Source organism: Echinops telfairi, unplaced genomic scaffold, assembly GCF_000313985.2.
Source record: "Echinops telfairi isolate 266 unplaced genomic scaffold, ASM31398v2 ScPeMD7_2;HRSCAF=8, whole genome shotgun sequence".
Lineage (NCBI taxonomy): Eukaryota > Metazoa > Chordata > Mammalia > Afrosoricida > Tenrecidae > Echinops > Echinops telfairi.
This window is the reverse complement of record NW_022103898.1, coordinates 25,829,829-25,851,897: the sequence shown is the minus strand read 5'-3', so window position 1 is coordinate 25,851,897 and position 22,069 is coordinate 25,829,829. Positions and strand designations below refer to the sequence as shown.

Below are 22,069 nucleotides of genomic sequence, written 5' to 3'. Positions count from 1 at the left end.
TATCCAGACAGACCTGCGGAGACACCAACATGCACAAAAACAAGACAGAGCAAAACCAAGCAACAATGTACAACAAAACAGCAACAACAACAAACCACTGACAAAGAACAAATTAAAACTCACCAAGAAAGAAAAGCTTGTAGTTAGTTCAAGGATTGTTGGCCTTTAGGAGTGCCTTCCAGTCCAGTCTGTTGGGGCACTACGCCTTGGCCTCAAAGTCCACCTTTAGCATTCACTGGGGACCTTGCTGCTTCAACCATCAGCTTTCTTCCCCACATTTGCTTATGCTCCCGCTTTGTGTTTGGAGATTGTATTGGGAAGGTGAACATCATGGAATGCCAGTTTAATAGAACAAAGTGTTCTTTTGTTGAGGGAGTACTTGAGTCGAGGCCTAATGTCCATCTGCTACCTCAGTATAATCCTCTATTTCCTTTTACTTTCCTCTTGCCCCACTGTCATGTTCAGCCTTCATTTCAGTTTCAGTAATTCCTCTCGGTTACATTGCCCTTGATCAAGCCCTACCAGGCCTCCTATAACCTCATCACTTGTTGGTCCCAAAGTCATATCTTTGAAGTTTCTCCTTAGTGTACTCTTACTCTCCTCTCTGGTGCTGATCACATGACTGACATGTAGTTGTATCAGTTGTTCATCCACATCATTTCTGGGTCTGCTTAGGTGCATGGATTTTTCTCCTTAGTATAGATATTTTAGGACCCTTGGTGGCACAGTGGTTAAGCACTTGGCTACTAAACAACAAGTCATCAGTTCAAACCCACCATTATCTCCACAAGAGAAAAGTGAAGCAGTGTGCCAAAAGATTACAGCCTTAGAAACCCTGTAATGGAAGGGAAAAAAAGAAAGGAAGAACCCTATGGGGCAGTTCTCTGTCCTCCATGGTCACTAAGAGTTAGAATCAACTCAGTGGCACTAGGTTTGCTTTTCCAGATATTTTTCTCTTTTTACCTGGTCATTTTTATTAGATGTCAGACATTGTGAACTTTAACTTTGCTGGCTACTGGTACATTTGCACACCTTTAATATTCCTGGCGCTTGTTCCTGGAATGCTTGCACAGTCTGATCTTTTTGAGGCTTGCTTTTATTCTTTGTCAGGCAAATCCAGAGTAGCTTTTAGCCTAAGACAAATTTGGCCCCACAATGGGAGGTCCTGCTCATTGAATGCCTGAATAGCCGGTCCTCCCTCCACTTTTCATTCTGTCTGATAGGAACATGAATGGCCCTCTATTATCCCTATCCCTTAATGGGTTCTTTTCCCTGTCTCTTCCTTACTTAATTGTACCGATCAGTACTCAGCTGAAGGCTCCAGTTCTCCTCTTTAAACAGCTTGTTCTCTCTGATACTCTGTGAAGTCCAGCAATCCTGGCTTCCTTAGAGCCTCCACTCTGCACTCTATGTGAGCTTCCACCCTTGTCCTGTAACCTGCCCTGTCACCTCACAATTACCTGGGGAGACATAAAGCTCACCTCATCAAAGCAAGGCCCTTCTCTCAGGGGTCACTGCACTGTGCTGTTGGATACTCGGTGTCTGAAAACTATTGTTTCATATCTGGTGTGTCTAATTTATACTTAAAGGTCCAAGGTTAAGTCCAGGCCCTATTCTCTGTAACAGCTGCACAAATCTCCAAGGCATTGCACTTGCAAGTGCTGAGCTGTGCATTGTACGGTTAACTTTTACCAATCTAGCTCAGCAAATTGATGGCTTTCACTGTAGTCTTGAAATTATACACATCATAGTGGTCTGAGAGCAAAGGATTTCAAAATGTCACCTTATTTATTAAAATATGGTTTCTGACTTTTTAAATTATTTTATTGGGATGCTCTTTCAAATCTTGTAACAATCCATCATTCAGTAGTATTAAGCACACTTGTACATATGTGACCATCAACACATTTCCAAAACAATTTCTTTCTACTTGAGTCCTTGGTATGAGCTCCTCTTTTTTTCTCCTCCCTCCCTCCTACCCTCCCTCACAATTTCCCACTTCTAAGTGATCCCACCTTTTCCTGGTGGGGGGGTGGGGGGTGATTTACTGTCATATCTATTCCAACTTACAGGCTTGTAGGGGGAAGTTGAGTATTGTTTGAGTAGTCTTTCTTTTGAATAGTGTTGCTCTGCGTTGCAATTTGCTCAGTGACGGTGGGTTTGGTTTTGGAGGTCCTTTCTATAATTACTGCCTAAACTCACTGTCCTGGAATTGTTTCAGACGTATAGTGACCCTATAGGACAGAGTAGAACTGGCCCTTTGGGTTTCTGAGACTGTAAACCTTTATGGGAGCAAAAAGCCTCATCTTTTTTTCATGGAGCCATTGGTGGGTTCAAATTGCCCACCTTGTGTGTAGCAGCCTGAGTTAGTTAATTGTGCCAGCCTGGCCGATAATCACATGTGGGGCTGGTTGAAAGGCGGAGGGATAAATGGGTGGTGAAGCCTTGCCTTTCTAGTTCTCGGGTCTCTTGTTTTGTGATGGTTGTATCGGGTGCAGCTGCCTTAGCAGTTCCCTGCTTCAGCTTGCAAGATTGACTTCCTACAAGACATCCCCAAGGAGAAGCTAAATGGACCTATCCCGATGCAGCCCTGGGTGCTGGAGCAGCCGTGTGGAGACCCCTGCTAGTGCTGAAATGCTTGTTCGTTCACTGACTCAGCTTTCTTCCCGCAGTCGGCATCATTGCCTCTGTTTTGTGAGGTGGAGGACTTTGTGGACTGGTGTTGGGTTAATGGGTTAATGTTGGACTTGTGGGCTTGGGCAGCATTGGGTTGGGATGTTTTCGTGATGCACATTTTCTTTGCATAAAACTCTCTCTTATACACGAGTCACTGTGAATTTGTTTCTCCAAAGTACCCAGACTAATACACAGCCTCACATGTAATCCACTACGCTACGAGGGCTCCTAATTGCTGCTTAAACTTCTTAATATACTAAAGTAAGCTAATATCCATTAGCCAATACTTGGGCTTTGTTGATGCTGTCAATTTGTTTTACAGCATGAAAATATAACCATCGCTGCTACAGAACTTATCGGAGCTATATGTAAACATCTCTCGTGGTCAGCATATATATATTACTTGAAGCATTTTATTCATGTCTTATGTACAGGACAGATCAATCAAAAATTGGGTGTCAGGTATGGCTGAACTTTTTGTTTCATTTTAAAAATAACAATTTTAAAATGGTTTCCTGGCTTGTTTTTATTGAAGTTTGGATGATAACTATTTTATTGACGTTTCGGTGAGTCCTGTTAAATCAAGTATATCTAGAACTGATCCAAAGAATTTTAATGTAAGTCTTTAAATAGCCTCTCTGAATGATAACTGCCTTTTTAGTAGTTAAATGATGATGATAATCCAGTGAATGTTTTTCTGTCCTTTTTTCGTTTTAACAGTTTGCTGGTTATCGTGTTGGAAGCATTCCACTTTGACCACCAAACTCTGGAAGAACAGATGGGGAAGATTCAGAATGAGGACGGTAAGTGTTCTGTGCTTTCTCAAACTAGATTCCCCTCTTCTTTCATAATGAGTGAGCACGGATTAAAGATGTCAGAATTCAGTTTACATATTCCCTTTGTTGATCCAGTAACAGTGACCAGTGAGGGAGTCGAAGGAGGCTCCCGAGAATGGTTTGAGTATCTTATGCTACATTATTTTAAATCTGGGGAAAAGCAGTGCAAAGTCAGTGCAAAAAGAGGCAAACTATAGGTTTTTTTATATGAAAATCCCAGGTTATCACCGTAATGTAAAGAAAAGAATTAAGTAGTGAATACAAGAAAGCTCAAGACAAATAGAAAGGAAATGTTTAGAAATGGTGATGGCAACATATGTTCGAATATGCTTGATACAATTGATGTGTGAATGTTGTAAGAGCTCCCAATAAAGTGATATAAAAATAAATAAATGAATAAGGTATTACATTTAAAAAGAAAGAAAAAAAGCTTAAGAGAGGGAAGATTTAAAATTACAGAAAAAATTAATGAAATATAAAACACGGCCAAGGCCTAGGTTGCAGTCACGGTCTGTTTCTGTCCCTAAGTCCAGTTTGTGTGAACTTTGGATTGGTGGTGTGGTTAGTAAGGCTTGTCTCAGAATGAAGTATGTAGTAAGTATGTCTGTATGCATCAACAACATTGAAGAAGCGCTATCAGATGCACTGAATCATCTTTAATGGTTTGATAACACACCACGAAATAGCACCTTTCTGTTTTTATGAGCTGTAGTATGTATCGAATCTTTTACATAGTTGGATTTTCAGTGACTGGTTTGTGGTATCACCTGTCAGACTTTCATCACCCAGAGACTGCCTCTAGATACAAAAGAGAGAATCAGCAAAGCTAGAAATAGATACTTGAAACGATTATCTCTGGCAAAAATGATCAAGAGAAAAAGGCATATTAAATATTAATCCATATTAGGGATGAAATGAGCATAGTTATTTAAAAAGTTAATAATCTTTGTATGTATGCATTTGAAATGGATGAACTGTACAACGTCTTAGAAAAGCCTAAGTTCGCAAAGTGGCTTCAGAAGCAGCACAGAATCTGAAAGACCCTGTAGCCATTAAATACCTTGAGGCTGTGGTTCAAAGTCTTCTGAAGGAAATACCAGACTCAGGTTGTTTTACCAGACATTTAAGGAATAAATAATTTCATCCTTAGACCAACCAACTGCTTCAGAAAATTGAAAAAGACTGGTATGAGAAAAGAATATTACAACCAGGTTCATTCATGAATATAGACATAAAAATCATAAGCCAAATATTTATAAATCAACTAATAAAAACATGACAAATACTCCGTTTATGCCAGGAGCTTGAGGTTGAGTCAATGTCGAGACATTAAATTAAAGCTTGCTAGCAGAGCCAAGTCTGGACTTGCTCACTCGACTACTTGGCTGCCTGATTTTTATTAGTTAGCTGAATCTTAAAACAAGGGAAATTGCTACTAGAGTTTTCCTCTTGGGAAAGTAGGTTTTGTTCTAGAAATCTCTTGGAACCGTAGCAATTCGGAAGCTCTCTGTGGTTCAGGGTTCTGTTGCCCTACGCTCACTGTTTTTATCGTTCTTGTATTATTACCAATTTACTTTTTTCTATCCCTTATTACGGAGAAGCCCTGGTGGCATAGTGGGTACGTGTTGAGCCGCTAACTGAAATGTCAGTGGTTGGAAGCCGCTAGCTGCTCCACAGGGGAAAGATGAGGCTGCTTGTCCTTGTGAAGAGTTGCTGTCTCAGAAACCCACAGGCCGGGTCTCTCTTGTCTGTAGGGTTTCCATGAGTCAGAATTGACTTGATGGCAGTGGGTTTGGTTGATTCTTATCCTTCATTATGAGGACTCCTGGTGGTGCTGTGAATTCATCATTGGGCTACTACCTGCAAGGTTTGTGGGTCAAACCCAGCAGCCACTCCACAGGAGAAAGATGAGACTGCTTCCATAAAGATTACAGCCTCAGAAACTCTACGGAGGGTCATTATGAGTCTGCAAACACTCGATGACAGTAGTTTAGTATTTTTTAAGAGATAGTGGGTGTTAGTGGGAAAGACGACTGAAGAAACTGCCTTTTCCTTACTTGATGTAAGGTGACTTTGTTGTTTATTATTGTTTGTTGTTTATTAAACATAGGCACAGTGGAAGTGATTGAGATACCAGAGCATGAAGCCATGGAGTTAGATGAAGAAGGGGAGGATGGAGAGGAGAAGGAAGGTGGGTGGAAGAGCCTGTCAGATGACAAGAAGGAATCGGGAAGCCCCGATGCAGCCGATCCTGGAGAGACATCAGCCAAGGAATCTGAGTGTGTCCCGAAGTCCTTCTCCTGCCTTCCTCAGAATAAAGAAGAGTTGGAAAGAACCATTAAAAACATCCATGGAACCATAACAGGGGATATCCTACCCAAGCTCCATAAATGCCTGGCATCTACGGTAATCATTCTGTTTGGGGGCCAGGGGAGGGTGTGTGTGAACTCGGCCTCGGTGAGACCACAGCAGACTCATAACTGTCACTGATTGACTTCACTTTGGGGTTTCCCTGTATCTCAGTCTTTCACACTACATCTCCCCTCTCTTGCCTTGCCAACCTGAGGCTCATGTCCTGGTGCACGCTTGGCAGGACTCCTTCATGATGATGATTCTGCTGTGGTGGAAAGATGGTTCGAGAGTATCCTGCCCTTTTCTACTTTCTGGCTCCCTCTCTACTGTTGGAATCCATCGTTCCCTGGGTTCGCAGCACTTCTTAGCAACACAGTCTCATGAAGCTAATGCCATGTTCTTCTCCATGTAAAATAAGGGGTGCAAGCTATGGGCCTTGAACTGAATCTAACCCCGAGATTGTTTTTATAGACATTTTATTGGAACACAGCTGTGCCTGTTTGTTTTCTCAAGGGGGAGTCAAAGAGCTCAGGGGGAAAATTCATTATATTCTAATTCCATTTTGCAGGAATTTTTTGACACCTCATATATTTCTGATGCTGCTTTGGCACTACAAAGTAATTGCAGCAATTTATTTGGCTCATGAAACCAAAAGCATTTACCCTCTGGCCCTTTGTAAAAAAAAGTACTGGTATATCAATTTTTGTGTTAAATATTGACTTGTTCACTTTGTGTGTTTGTATATAAATCTTCCAAATAGCCAAGGGACTGAATTTCTTATCTACCAAGTAAATCATTTTGCGCTGAGAGACAATGTACGTGTCACACAAACACTGAAATGCCAAATTGAAACAGGTTTGATGTGCTGTGTGGATATTTAATAGCAGTCTTAGCAACATCAGGGGCAGGGGGGAAGGTTTTATTTCTTCTTGTTGCTCATTTCAAAAGTAGAATAATCGTATATCACTTTTACAGACTTTTAAAATTGTATGATTTTAGTTTGTTGGTTACAGATACTAAAGATACAGATGTGCTAGAGAGACAGAAAAAGGGCCAAGGGTTCAGGTGGAACATTTGGGTATTGGGAAGGCTCTCTCCATTTTGGTGTAACTGGAACTTTTCTTACAGACGAAGAGGGAGGAAGAGCACAAGCTGGTCAAGTCAAAGGTCGTGAACGACGAGGAGGTCGTTCGAGTGCCTTTAGCCTTCGCCATGGTGAAGCTCATGCAGTCTCTTCCCCAAGAAGTCATGGAAACGAATCTGCCAGGGTATGTGTGATATGAGGGGTGACATCAGAAGAGTTCCGCCAAACTCAAAACGGGCACTCGCTTCTTAAGTCTCTGTCAAGGAGGAGGAGAAGGTTTGTCACTCTTTGCTGTGCCTGCACATCCTAATTAGGAAATGTGGCTTATGAATAGTTGAGAGATACAAGGGGTATTGATATTTTTCTTCGATTCTAGAGATTTGATTATTTGCTTCTTCAATTTCTCACTTCCTAGTATTTTGCTGAAGGTGTGTGCCCTTCTCAAGAATAGAGCCCAGGAAATCAGAGACATTGCACGCAGCACTCTGGCAAAAATCATAGAAGACCTGGGTGTGCGCTACCTCCAGTATATTTTAAAGGAATTGCAGACTACACTTGTCCGTGGCTATCAGGTACAGTGTTTACAATCCATGTAGACGTGGTTTACATGACTTGTCTCTATCTCCTAAATCACTTTACCTCTGACAGCATGTTTGGGTTCCGAGTTCTTAATAAACTGCTCATGGGGTGTATTGACTGGATTGCCCTAAATGTGAAAAATTAAGACCACTTACACATTCCTATTACTTAAGAGCTGAAAACATACTTGATAGGAAGAATAATGGGTGCAAGGTGGAATGCCAGCTCTCCAGCTCCTCACTGCTCACTGTGTGACCCTGGGACCAGCAGCAGCAGCCCCTGGGAGCCCCATAGGAAGGCAGAACCTAAAGCATACAGTTACCTACAGAATCCACGTCCGCGTTTTCATAAAGATCCCCAGGCGATTGGAAATATGAGAAACGCTGCAGCTTGTTCTCTGACCCAGCCAAGACTGCCTCACCCTCTGTATTCTAACTGGTAGATAGGCTTAGTGTCTATGCTATAAGTTACATGCATGTCAGCAGTCGTCTTGGCTCTCTCTGATCTTATAATTTTTTAGATGTTGCTCTAAGGCTGACCAGAGATGCAGCTAGCGTTTTGAAGTCTGTTTAGAATCAGCACTTAGATCACTTCAAGTGAAATGTAGAAATCTTCCCACTAAAGAGCCCAAGAGGGAGAGTTTGTTGTCTCGCCCAGATAGGTACCATTTCACTGCTCTTCCTTCGTTCCTGCTGTTCACGATTCCATCTAGTATCCCTTCCCCTCCCTCAGAAAAGCTTACTGTGGTCACGTGGGCTACTTCACCCAGTGGTGGGCGCTGGTTTCCTTCTGCCAGTGTCTTCATCGTCTTTCCTGGAGGACGTTTTCACTGATGACAAGAATGCTGCGGTGACGGTTCTTTTCTCTCCCGGCTTTCAGATCGTTGTGCTTCTGCACTCCGATGGGCAACTTGCTCTTCCCTCTAGGGAATGAGTTGTCTCTCTCTGGCTGCTGTGAAGAACTTGTTTTTTGTCGTTATTTATTCAACAATTTGATTGTGACATGGATTTCTTGGTGTTTTAGAGTTTCCTGAAATTCTTGAATCTGTGTTTGTCTCTCAAAGATGGGGCATTTTCAGCCCTTATCCACACTGTTTTCACCCGGCACACTTCCTTTTTTCTCTGGTATTCCAGTGAAATGAATGTTAGTGTTTGTGTACTGGCCTCTCCGGCTCTGGTTTGGTTTGGTTTGCCTCTCTGTTGTTAGATTGGGTAATCTGTCTTCAGGTTCGTTGATTCATGTCCTTCATCTCCATTCTGCTGTTGAGCCCAGCCAGTGAGTTTCTTGCTCTGGTCATTTTTCAGTTCCGAAACGTGCATTTGGTTCTTTAGTGCACATTTCTTTGGTGATACTGTGAATATTCCATAAGTTTGGGCCCTCCTCATTTCTCCTGCTAAACTCAGGGTTAGTTCAGTAGAACTTGCATTTTGTTTCCTGTCATAGACCTGCTGCTTTTAGCAGTTAGAGCTGCTTGGTGCAGCCTGTCCAGCGTTCACAGCTGCATTCAGGGGGAGGGCGGGTGTGGAGTAGGCTTTCTTCGTCTTACCCGGAACCAGAGCCTCTGGCATTATGAGGTTTTTTCCTGCCCTCTACCACTTGAATTCCGTCACGTGCCTTTATTTCATGGCTACTGTGTGTGAGGTGATGTATTGGGTGTTGGGCATACACACATGGAAACAACACACCTCTGTACTTGAGGACTCGCTCCACTCTCTCTGACAGAGCACCTACAGTATTGAAATGAGTAGCCTTTTCCTTTTTGACCTGCTTTTCAATTACATCCCACCTGCAAAGTCAGTTCCAGTCATTCAAATAGGAATGGAAGGACAGCTAGCTTGGGTTTTAGTCTTAATCACATAGACCCTTCCCACCATCATGCTCTCCAGATTTTACGCTCTATCTCCCCCTCCCCACCCCCAGCCAAAAGGCTCTTTAAAGTGATCAAAAGCCCTACAGCAACATTTTAATAAAATGAAAGTATTTAAGATAAATGTAGGTTATAAAAATATATATCTTTATATTTGGCTTATTGACAGTTAGTGTATCGTAGGGAGCCCCGGTGCTGTAATGGTCACCCATTAGGCTGGGATCCGAAAGGCTGGCAGTTAAAACCCCCAGCTGCTCCCCGTCGAGGGAAAGACGGGCCTCCTGCCCCTGTGAACAGTTGCGGTCTTGGGGAATCGCAGGGGCAGTGCTCCCTGTCCTGTGCGTCTGCAGCAACTTGATGGCAGTGAGTTCGGTTTGGAAGTGTGTCTCCTCAGCTTACAATCTTCTTTTGATGTTTCTCTTGAAATTCAGCAGTAGAGGCAGAACAAAACACAGGAAGCATTAGAGGCAGCAAAGCCTAGTGGTCTGAGGTTCTGACACCTGATCGGCTGATTTTGAATCCTGATTCCACCATGTTCCCTCCATGTAACCTTGACCTCTCTATACCTCAGCTCCCTCATGTGAAAAATGTAAAGCCTTCTAGGGAGCTTCAATAGTGTGTGGGAAAATGGAAGCTCCCCTGGTTTAAGCACCGAAGGAGCCCTAGTAGTTTAGTGAGTTACATGTTGAACTACTAACCACAAGGTCGGTAGTTTGAATCTACCAGTTTCTCCTCAGGAGAAAGATGAGACTTTCTATACCCATAAAAATTGACAGCCTCTGGTCCCTATAGGGTCACATCTATGTCCTATAGGGTCACCATGCGTCAAAATTGACTCAGTGGCAGTGCACCATAGATAAGGTAGATGACAGTTAAGTCAGCCAAAGCGTGTGAAATATCAAGAGTGCCTAGCTCATCAAAAGGAACCCTGGTAACGCTGTTTGGCGCCGCCGCTAATTGCAAAGTCAGCCATTCAGACTCATTGTCTCTGCCGGAGGACGATGAGGCTGTCTGCTCCCATCAAGAGTTCAAATCTCACAAACCCTCGTAACCCTATGTCGGGTTGCTGTGGGTGGGTCAGAATCAAGGGCAATGTGTCAGGTTCTCTGATTTAACTCATCCTACGCTCACAGTACATGTTAGCTACCGTTGTGCTTGAAGGGCACAACCTTAACTTGTTTCCTTCAGAGCACTTTCCATACCAGCTGGACTCGCACTCAACATTGCCTAGGTTCTTAATTCACAGGTTGGCTTTTGAAGTTCAAGACCCTTGTGCCTTTTTTATACATCGCTGGCCTGGTCTCTCCACAGTAACAGAGCCTGGGCACAGCAGTACATTGCTGAGCATCTTCCATACCGTGATCACTTGGTTAAAGGGTTTGGGGCAGTGATATGAGTCCATGTCGTTTATTACAGTTCTTCCCTGCAATAACGTCACAATTTTGTGCTCTGATCTTAATAAGCTGTACGGTTATGATATGACCCACTCCTGGTCTTACTGTGTATTGAATTCTAGGTCCATGTGCTAACTTTCACTGTGTACATGTTGCTGCACGGCCTCACGAACAAGCTCCAAGTTGGTGATTTGGACTCTTCTTTAGACATAATGATTGAGGTAAGACGTAGCTGAAGGGATTTCTGCCTTTTCAGGGGGACACACTCCACAAATCAGTCCACGGAAATAAGAAATAATAACAAAGTAAACTGTGTACTATTTCATCTCTTAGATTAGCAAGTTTTAAAACCTTATCTTCAGGTGAAGCATGACCAGCACTCAGTTTTGCTTACTAAGTCGTACGTAAGTTGCTACAAATATGCCAGTCATAGCACCCGGCATTATGTAGCAAGAGCTTTCAAATGAGCAAAAATGTTCAACGACTTCCAAGCATCTATTCCAGTGAAGCCATCGGAACCAGGGTCGGAAGTGGGCTTGGGGCGCCACTGCTCAGGAGGCTGAACGTGGTGATGGTAGTAGAAAACTTGGCAACCACTTTGATTAATGGCATTGTACACCTGGAAAAAGGTTGAGTTGACCAATGTTGTGTATATATTTTTAAAACTATTTTTAAAAGGAATCTAATATCAAAAGTGTCAAGGTGTCAAGCTCAAAACCTGATGATGTAAAGCATCAGAGGAGGGACGCAATGAGGAAGGGCCTCAATCTCTCCCCCAACCTTTTGTTCATCTCCAAGCAAGGTAAACAAACACTTAACAGCTTGGACCTCAATTTAAACACTCACATGAATTTCAGTACTAAAGTTGCAAAGATCAGAAGAAGTTCATAAAGGAAAACTACCACCCTTGGCCAAGATGTAGTTGTCCCTACAGTTAGCCGATATTTATGTAAATCCATCTGGAGTTTTATTTGTTTTGTTTAATCTTGTTTTTTGTCTCCCACAAAGATAGCCTTTACTTATTTCTGTCTGTGTTTATTTGTTCTTTAGAAATTAGTCTCTAGACTGCATTGAAAGCAAGTAAAATCTTAGAGAACTTTCTACCATCTGGTTTCAATCCAGGCCTTGTTTTGCTCTGATGTGGACAGAGCAGCGCTGTCATTCATAGGCTGCTGAGGTTGGTCTCTTTTGCCACGTGAACATAAATCCACCCGGCTTCTCTCTTTGAAGGTCTTTAACCATGAGTTGTTTGGTGCCGTTGCTGAAGAGAAAGAAGTGAAGCAGATCCTCTCCAAAATTATGGAGGCCCGAAGAAGCAAGAGTTACGATTCTTATGAAATCCTGGGCAAGTTTGTAGGAAAAGACCAGGTTACGAAACTGATCCTTCCGTTAAAAGAGGTAAAGACTTGAATGCAAACTAGGAGATTCCGCATTTACAGTATCACAAATTCCCTGAAAAGAGCCTGGCAGCCAGGTGAACCAGAACCCTGCCTTTGATCACCAGTATTTCCTTTGATGCTAAGGGCACTAGGGCCATCTGGCCACTAGGTGGCAGTCCAGCGTTGGCTGTTTTAACCAAAAGTCGTGGAATGAGCAAAGAAAGGCAACACATTTTTTAAACTGGGTCAATTCAGCAGCTAAGAACATGACCTTTGGAATCAGACTCCACCTCCCAAGTTGCCAAGGGGACAGGGGCTGGCATTGATGGACATTTATTTTGTTCTGAGCACTGTACCACCTTAGCTTCTCTGTACAACCACCCCAGGAGACAAATGATATTTCTAGCTTCGAATAAGAAAATGAAGGCTCAAGAGGGCAGAAAGAAACATAGCAAAGGAGGGAAGTCACGAGCTCGTTCTGGGTCTTTCCGATCCCAAGCTCTCATTCTCTCTGCATCTACCTCCTGTCTGGAGGCCGAGTCCTAGCACATGCTCCTGGTTTCCTGTGGCAGGAGTGAGCGTCCTAATCCACTGTATTGCAAGTTTATTGGCCAAACTAGAACCGAAAGCTCCACCAGTCCAAATGTTTGGGTGCAATTGCTTCGAGAGGACCATCCAGAAAATTCTGTAGGGCCGTCTCTGCTCAGAATCAACCTGACATCAGCCCACAACCAAGCACTTGGTGGTTCAGCTCCTTAGAAGTCTCTGAGCCCTCATCTGGGATCTTCAGGGCTGATCCCTGGGGTGGGGGCAGGGAAAGAGTGGACGAAATCCAGGTGCACACACACTGCTAGCAGCAGTTATCTAGCAGGGAGAGGGGTGGTTGGGAACTTTTATTTACATAAATTAAAATTGTGTTGGAAATTTAATGCTCTTCCACGTTGCTTCACCTGACATTTTAGATCTTACAAAATACCACGAGTTTAAAACTGGCCCGGAAAGTTCATGAAACCTTACGTCGCATCATCGCAGGGTTAATTGTAAATCAGGAAATGACAACAGAAGCCATCTTATTGCTCAGTTACGGTTTGGTCAGTGAAAATCTCCCCCTGTTAACAGAGAAAGAAAAGTAAGTTTGGGTCGACAGCAGGTAATATCTTTTAGATGCTTGCTTCTGATAAGCCATTCTACTCTTAGTTCCCCCCACCCCCCATCCCTGTTTCTCTGATGGTTTAATCTATCTTAAACCTCAGTCTATCTAGCTGTAGACGTTCCATCTTAGACACTTGGGAGTAAAGCTGCAGAACCAGGGAGAGTGCCCCCTCGGCTCTCTCAGCTGTGCCCGAGAGCTGGTATAGCGAGACGCCAGTGACTGCAGGCTGGCACTCTGTCGTGCTCTGAAGTTGTTCTCAGGGGTGGTTGTTTGCTTCATTGTTATTGTTCCCATCTTTTCATTAAAGTGTCTTCATTGCCCCTTGCTATCCTCGATCCTCTAAGGCATGGTTCCCAAACTTCCTAATGCCATGACCCTTTAGTACAGCTCCTCATGTGGTGGTGACCCCCAACCATAAAATTGTTTTCATTGGTACTTTATCACTGTCATTTTGCTACTGTTATGATTCGGGCGACCCCTATGAAAGGGTCATTTGACCCCCAAAGGGGTCATGACCCACAGGTTGAGAACCACTGCTCTAAGGCTAGACGCTCATGTGCTGGGTTCCTATGCTTGTAAGATGGGAGCTGTTCCATGTGTCTCTGTGTTTCCGCCAGTCTCTGGTGACAGCTGCTCTTATTTACTCTTGCATGCATTATTTAGCAATTGCTCTGTAAAAAATAAAATGATCCGAGGTTTGTTTGTTTTTTAACCATTAGAATCCATGTTAGGATGGATTTTTAAATGCATACTCCTTGTTCTGATCAAACAGAGCTTATTAAGAGATTTTAAAAAGACTGAAGCGCATTTAGGTTTGCCTCTGGGTTCTAAAAGAGACTCCCTAGCATGTGCTTTCAGCAGTCACACAAGGGAAGGACTCCTTGATAATTCACTGAAAAGCATTGTGTGTGGATCAGTCTGTCCTGTTTCTAGGAGTGAGCCTAGGCACCTTGATTGGCCAAACCCTCTTTTCTGTGCCTCTGCTTAAAAGGAGGGCTGCGGGTGGGTAGGGTACAGAAGCAAATGGCACACGATGTAATAGGACAAGGCTTCCGTCGCCTGAGAGGGCAACTGTGCCACGGTGGCCTTTTGGAATCTAGCCCCTGTATTTCCTCCACCTCACCCCAATTTTTCATTCTCCTGTGATTGGCAGAAATCCAGCACCCCCTGCGCCGGATCCCCGTCTGCCACCCCAGAGCTGCCTTCTGCTCCCGCCTACTCCTGGTCGCGGCGGTCAGAAGGCCCTCGTGAGCAAGAAAACCAACATGCACATATTTGTCGAGTCTGGGCTTCAGGTGAGCGGTGAGCCTAAAGTGAGATTGCCCACAGGGAGTCTTTATCTGCCTTTTAGTCCGCGCTGACTCCCTGGACTGCTCTTGTCCACTGCAAGGGCCTGATCGTCAAAGTAGTGAGGTTTGGGTTTGGGTTTTTGTAAGGTGCATGGGCTACCCATTCCCTCTCTCAGTACTCTGATATAACTGATATACCTAGAACCTCCCAAGCAGTTTCCCGTTGAAATTTTTTTTTGTCTTTTCAAATAGAAGAATGTTCACAATTCCCATGTGTCTCATAAAATCACTTCACACTTTCCTAACTCCTTGAGTCGTTTGAGTGATGAATGTGAATTTTTTTCTTTTGTTCAAATCTTTCAGCTGCTATATCTGAGTCTGAAGAATTCCAAGATCAAATCTTCGAGTGAGAATGTTTTGGAAATGTTGGATCCTTTTGTATCTCTCCTCATAGACTGCCTGGGCTCCAGGGATGTGAAGGTGAGTGTTGGGTCTCTGTCCCTGCTGCAGCAGCCTGTCCTGTACAGGTATCAGGCCAAATACCTAGAACTGGCTTGGGCTTGTACACAGGATGATGGCGTTTCTAACGTGGGATATGACGTCACAAACCACCACTCTTCCCTACATCAGATTGTTTCCTCAATTAATAATACTCTTCTGTTTGGACAGCCCTTCTAGGTCTATGGCTTGATTCAGGAGGACGGGTGGTATTGTCCCAGACTGGTCATCATCACTGGGGGGTCCCTGTCACTGCTCCTCAGAGCCATCAATCTGAAAGACATTGTCTCCAAGCCTCGCAACAACCACAAGGCATATACGAGGGGACTTTTGAAAATCTGTGGGAAAATGGAAGTAAAGGATAATGAAATTTTCCCATGGACTTTTTGGTGCCTCCTCATGTAGTAATGTTTCTTTTTTGTAGAGGAGGAAGTAGGACCTGCCCGAGATCACAAAGCTATTAAGAGCCAGGATAAGAGTGCGGGGCTGGCCAGCTCCCACAGCGAGGCACCTCCCACTGCTTCGTGTTGCTTGGCTTACCATGAGGCTGCCGAGAGGTGGAGTGGCAGCTCCACGGTCAAACAGATAGCAAGTAGCAGAGCTGGGATTTGAGTCCAGAGCACTTCGCCTCCAAAGCCTGGACTCTTTGCTCTCTGCCTTTATCCAGCCCAGGCAAATGAGGACATGACACCAGCCACAATAGCGCGGGCTGTGTCAGTCAGCGCTGAACTAGGTCATCTCTCGTTTGGCCTCACAGGGCAGGGATTCTCTGTGTCATCGATCGCACAGCACTTAATAGATAGACTCAGAGTTCATTTCTCTTGTGTGATTTCTGAACCACCTATGGGCTCCTTGAATGCAGGCTCAATGTCCTTGATTATCATTACATTTCTATGTCCAATAGAGTACTTTCTATGCATATGACACAAGCTAGTAAGATTGTATCACTGAGTGGATCTCTGAAGACAACAACTGGATTAATAATTACCTGGGGGCACTGAAAAGGAAGTGGGGGAAGTGTGGAGTCCACAGCGATGGGGACAAGAAGGGAGAAAATGATCCCAAGTTGATTGTGGTGATGAATGTGCACAACCCTTCTTAATAGGATTGAACTGTTGAATGAATTGTATGATGTGTTCATTATTTCTCAATAAAACTATATTTTTTAACAAAAAGTCTCAAATGGAAGTGTAGTATACCAGAAAGTAGAAATCATTAATGATGCACTGTGACAGCCACACAAGGAGTTCTACATTTGGCCCGCCCATCTAATCATTTACCCTGATAGAGGTTAAGAAGGTGCTACAAGAGCACCTGGGCTTGAGCTGTGTCTTCACTTGCTCTTGATGAGCTACAGTATCTTCTTCTACAAGGGGAAATAACAGACCTTATCTTTTTCGAGAGTGGCTGCCGTTTCATTCACTCAGCCAATCCTGGTGTGTCTACCCAGCCTCCGGGGCTGAACTCATTCAGAGGTTGATTTTTTACTTTATTTTATTTTTTCGCCCAGGTGATTACAGGCACTCTACAGTGCCTCATCTGGGTCTTGAGGTTCCCGCTGCCTTCCATAGAAACCAAGGCAGAACAGCTGACCAAACACCTGTTCCTTTTGCTGAAGGACTATGCAAAGCTCGGGGCTGCCAAGGGCCTGAACTTCCACCTGGTGGTCAATTGTTTCAAGGTGAGGTGTTTTCCCCTGTACTTAGCGAAAGTTGGTACCAGGACCACCTCGGATTTTATTTTCCCCAGTATCCTTGTGGTCGTGGTCAACGATGCCAGATTAACGTGCTAAGTCAGGCCAACATGGTTGGTGTCCTCTGAGAAATGATGGTGATGCTCTGTCAAGTCCTGATCACTTCCCGGGGTCCTGCTTTGGGAGACATGCTGGGTGCTGACTCCACCCCTGTAACTTGCAGTGTGTGACCATACTGGTGAAGAAAGTGAAGTCGTATCAGATCACGGAAAAGCAGCTGCAGGTCCTGCTGGCCTATGCGGAGGAGGACATCTACGACACCTCCCGACAAGCTACCGCGTTTGGTCTTCTCAAGGTAAGGCGTCACCGGTGCGTTGGCTTCCGAGCCTCACACCAGATGTTCAGAGGAATGATCAGGCTTTGGCCCTCTCTCGAGGTGGGGTTTCTCTGGTAGTTGTCGAGAAGCTAGCTCTCCCTGTGCTTGTTACCTGGCGGCCACTTCCCCGTCTTCTAAAGGCTTCTGAAATAAGTCATTAGGAAGCGTGGTTTGATTTTGCTGGGTTCGTTACAGCCAACGTGTCCTTATTAAAATGTCTGAATGTGAGCTCTATCGTACTAACTGTATTTGACCTTTCTTTTTTCCTTCTGAAGATACTTACTTATGTTTGAAACCTGCCTGGTACTCCAGGAACACCAAGTGTATGTGCGTCCTCCTGTAGTGAAACGTGCAACTGAGTCTCTTCTTTCTGTTGTATCTCAGGCCATCTTATCAAGAAAGCTGTTGGTTCCAGAAATAGAAGATGTCATGCGGAGAGTGTCCAAGTTGGCGATTTCTGCGCAGAGTGAGCCCGTCAGAGTGCAGTGCAGACAGGTTTGTAGAGAGAGCTGCTGGTTCCCCGAAGGGTTGAGCTGCACCATATTTGCTCTGCGTTTAAGTAAGCGGATGTCTTGTTCTGAGAGTCGTAAAAGAAGCTACTGAAATATTTGGATCGGGCAGTAGTGTAATTGGGTTTGTGTGTGCACGCATGTCCATCACGAATCCTGTGAGTACGCATTGTACTTCGGAGGTAGAAATATCTGAATTGGAACTCTGCACTCAAGTTGAAGTTCAACTCAAGTTGAAGGCGGGTTTGGGCTAATGAGACCCAGGTGGAAAGAAGGAAAGGCATGTCTTTAGAAAAAAAAAACCCTGCTTTCCTTCTACTAGGAAGAAAAGCGGGCCGGCACCACCTGTGAAGCCCTCGCCCGCTTGTGTCCAGCACGTCACCTGCCTAGTGTCTGTGTATAAGCACCCTTCTGAAGCAATGGCCTCCCCAAGGGATGCTGAGGGAAATGCAGGCCCTAGAAAATGGAATGAGGGACCTTAGCGCTTTCAGTGCATTATAAAAGAGACTGGGTCACACAGTGGTTTGAAAGCACAGCCTGTGGGCACAGCTAATGAGGCAGTGGACATTATCACCTGAGCAAGCGTCGAACCTCTCTTCATCTGTAAAACAGCCTAGTATCACCTACTCGCAAAAGCAGCAATGAGCGTTAACTAAGAAACACATAACTAGTGTTTGGTGCATAAAGGGTATTTCATTAGTGCATTGGTAGTTGTTATTATCAGTATTAATATTAGCACCATTAGTCTTACTCTTATTCAGGTGTTGATCCAGAATCTGTCCTTGGTCCACCATACCTGCCCATATGTGGAGAAAATAGGAACTTCCAACTTATAAGCATTGGTTGGGAGCCAGCAGTAGGCCAAGACGTAACTGTTTATCATCCAGGCACATGACCTGGGTGAGTGAGGGGTAGAACGGAAAAGGTGGTGTTGGTAACCTAAGAGGCAGAGTTGTCCGAGTGTGGTAAAAGCCTAGCTACTGAGCCCCCAGAAAAGTCTATTTTGTCACCTCCTCTGCACCCCAGAAACTTAGCAAACAGCAATCCTAGAGAGACGGGGTCTAGAGACTGATCTCTGTAACTTCTGCTCCTAGGTTTTCCTGAAGTACATTCTTGACTATCCCCTTGGCGACAAATTGAGACCAAACCTGGAATTCGTGCTCGCTCAACTGAGGTAAGCTGAAGCCATGAGCTGCACAGGGGCAGAGGGGGCTTCTTCGTTCCGAATGAGGTGTGCTGTCTTGAAATGGATGCGTTCTAAGGACCGTGGCCTGTCCCCTCACAGTGGCATTTATATTATGTGACTCGCTGGTTGTCAGACTGTTGCTCGGCTTTATGGGCAGTGGTGTGAATGATTTCTTAGTTCAGTCCCACTTTGGCTTGGTAACTGCACGATAGTTGGTAGATTCTGTGAAATCATTCGCATTGGAATATGAGGTGTTTCCCGTGTTCTAAGAAAGAGGCCACACTTGGATGCATTTTTGTTGTTGTTGTTGTTACTCTTGGTCAGTCTAAAAGACACTGACAAAGCACTTTCATTGTGCTGCCCTAGTTATGAACATGAGACCGGGAGAGGGTCCGCCTTGGAAATGATCGCCTACCTCCTTGACACGTTCCCGCAGGTACTGTGACCAACAGCATGCTTTTCCACAGGGCTTCCCCATATCCCTGCATCCCCACCCTCTTCTCTGCGCGAGCTCCATTCTGACTGCCTCCTCCTAGGGCCTGCTCCACGAGAACTGCGGGGTCTTCTTCATCCCCCTCTGCCTAATGATGGGGAACGACGACTCGGCCACGTGCAAGAAGATGGCGGCCGCCACCATCAAGTCCCTGCTCAGCAAAATGGACCTGGAGAAAAGGGACTGGCTGTTTGACATGGTCACCAGTTGGTTCAGTGCCAAAAAGGTTCGCATTGAGTTCCATGTAGGATTACTGGCAACTGTTAGCATTTGCTATCTGCTAAAAGTCACAGGATAACTATACTTTGTCTAAGAGTGCACTTTACACTGGCTGAATTAACTTTTCCCAAGTGGAAATAACTTTGCTTTCATCTGAGCTTAGAACTAATGTATTCCCACTGTAAGAGTTCAGAAAACCCAGGAAGTTACAGAGAGGGGCATAAAAATAATCATGCACATGGCCACCACGATGTTAATGCCCTTTGAGGACTCCAGTGACCAGCGTGTGATACTGTACTTAGCCAGCTCCCTCTTGATACATTTCTTTGTTTCTGATTCCGCTGACCTAATCCACAATAGTATCCACTTGTTGACTCTGCCACTTCATTGACTCCTCTCGATGGAACCGTGTGAACCATATGAGCCCGAGATTCATGACTGGCTAGTGGCTGGCCCACAACATTGGGGCGGGGAGGAGGAAAGGGGAAATGAAGCTTCTCTTTCTTCTTTTATGTTTTTTCAAGTGCTGTCCTTATAGGTGTGAAGATTTCCCCAACATTTGTCATGTCAGTACAGTTCCCTATTTTTACTTGCTGTTCCTGAGAACAGTAGCCCCACCTTTACGTCCCGTTCACATAGGTGACCTTTCTCGTTGCATCAGCTTCACTTTGTCGTGTGTTATTTTGGCCAGAGCTTAAATAGACAGCTGGCTGCCCTGATCTGTGGCTTATTCGTGGAAAGTGAAGGAGTGGAATTTGAGAGGAGGCTTGGCACTGTTCTTCCTGTGATTGAAAAGGAAATCGATCCTGAAAAGTTTACAGATGTAAGTACTTTACAAGGGAACAAACGTTTTGTTTGGCCTGCGGTGGTACCACTAATGGGTTACGTTGTAATTGTGTTCCAAGGTGTTCCTCGTTAATGATAACAAAAATTCAGTGTAGCCAAATCTTCTTTTAAATATACAGGTTAGAAACCCCTGAAATTATTGCCCTGAAAAACTCTTTAAAACATCGACCACAAATTCAAATCCAGAACTTCAACCACACCCAGCAAACCATTTCTCAGCCAAAATGCCATTAGTGCCATGGTTGAGAAACTAGTGCTAGAGTTAAATTGCTTAGCAGACACTTTCAGATTATTGTCAAAATTGATTTTCATCCATCCCGGTTTTAGATAATGGAAGAGACCGAAGAAAAGGCTGCAGACCGCCTCCTGTTTAGTTTCCTTACACTGATCAGTAAACTCATCAAGGAATGCCATTTCGTTCAGCTTACCAAGCCTTCTGAGGTTTTGAATCAAATATGGAGTGAGTATTCATTTTGGTGGAATTACTGAATATCGATACAGATTTAGGAAATTAGAGGAGAAAAGCCAAGAGAAAACAAATTTAAAGGCATTTTCAGATTGATTTTAGTGAAAATGCTTGTTTCTAGAGCAGAATATGTAATTTCACAAGTAATAAATTGTACTAATCAAAGAAATAATCATCATTATGGAGGGGAAAATGGCTTCCCAAAGCCCTCCCTGTGTGCCACATGAGGATTGGCCTGATAAGCTCGTATTCTAGCCAGTCTGTCTGTGTGTTGAAAAGACAATGGGGTTTCGTTGTTTGTTTGTTTCTTTGGAGAGTTTGCATAGATTCATATTAACATGTATGTTCTGTAACACACCTAGTGCATAGGAACCCTTCAGTCAACGGTAGCTTTCCAGTCAACCCCTTGGAGCCACCAATTTCAATAGTTACTAGAAACCAACATATAGCTAGGGGCATGGTTTAGGGCCGTCTCAGAAACCCTAGCTAGGGTTGCTTGCTGTGAGTCGGAAGTGATTTGATGGCAGTCGTTGGGTTAGTGGGTTTTAGAGGATCTGTACATGTTTCCTTTACGGGATTTAGAACTTGCTGTCGAGTTGATGCTAACTCATAGGATAGCTAGATAGGGTTTCCTAGACGCTACATCTTCACGGCAGCAGACAGCGTCTCCTTTTCTCTCATGGAGTGAATGCGGGGTTTGAGTCACTGGGCGTTTGGTCAGCAGCCTAACGCTCAACCCACCGTACTACAGGACTCCTTTCATTGAGAAACTGTCCCTTAGGCTCAACCCACCATACTACAGGATTCCTTTCATTGAAGAACTGTCCCTTAGGCTCAACCCACCATACTACAGGATTCCTTTCATTGAGAAACTGTCCCTTAGGCTCAACCCACCGTACTACAGGACTCCTTTCATTGAGGAACTGTCCCTTACCCTCAACCCACCGTACTACAGGACTCCTTTCATTGAGGAACTGTCCATTACGCTCAACCCACCGTCCTACAGGACTCCTTTCATTGAAGAACTGTCCATTACCCTCAACCCACCGTACTACAGGACTCCTTTCATTGAGGAACTGTCCCTTACGCTCAACCCACCGTACTACAGGACTCCTTTCATTGAGGAACTGTCCATTACCCTCAACCCACCGTACTACAGGACTCCTTTCATTGA

The 22,069-nt window shown here is 44.4% G+C and overlaps 1 protein-coding gene across 1 annotated transcript in view; it reads left to right on the top strand.

The window, feature by feature from the left end:
- Positions 1-22,069, top strand: part of UTP20 (UTP20 small subunit processome component) — a 110,659-nt gene that overhangs the window by 83,147 nt on the left and 5,443 nt on the right. The window contains exons 39-56 of the mRNA XM_004700358.2: positions 2,999-3,138; positions 3,397-3,479; positions 5,623-5,918; positions 6,993-7,132; positions 7,364-7,520; positions 10,911-11,009; positions 12,019-12,186; positions 13,130-13,296; positions 14,474-14,615; positions 14,973-15,089; positions 16,618-16,788; positions 17,024-17,155; positions 17,561-17,671; positions 18,780-18,859; positions 19,238-19,307; positions 19,408-19,590; positions 20,275-20,406; positions 20,757-20,889. Coding sequence (XP_004700415.1) covers positions 2,999-3,138; positions 3,397-3,479; positions 5,623-5,918; positions 6,993-7,132; positions 7,364-7,520; positions 10,911-11,009; positions 12,019-12,186; positions 13,130-13,296; positions 14,474-14,615; positions 14,973-15,089; positions 16,618-16,788; positions 17,024-17,155; positions 17,561-17,671; positions 18,780-18,859; positions 19,238-19,307; positions 19,408-19,590; positions 20,275-20,406; positions 20,757-20,889 — 2,521 coding nt within the window. The remainder of the gene's footprint in view (positions 1-2,998; positions 3,139-3,396; positions 3,480-5,622; positions 5,919-6,992; positions 7,133-7,363; positions 7,521-10,910; positions 11,010-12,018; positions 12,187-13,129; positions 13,297-14,473; positions 14,616-14,972; positions 15,090-16,617; positions 16,789-17,023; positions 17,156-17,560; positions 17,672-18,779; positions 18,860-19,237; positions 19,308-19,407; positions 19,591-20,274; positions 20,407-20,756; positions 20,890-22,069) is intronic.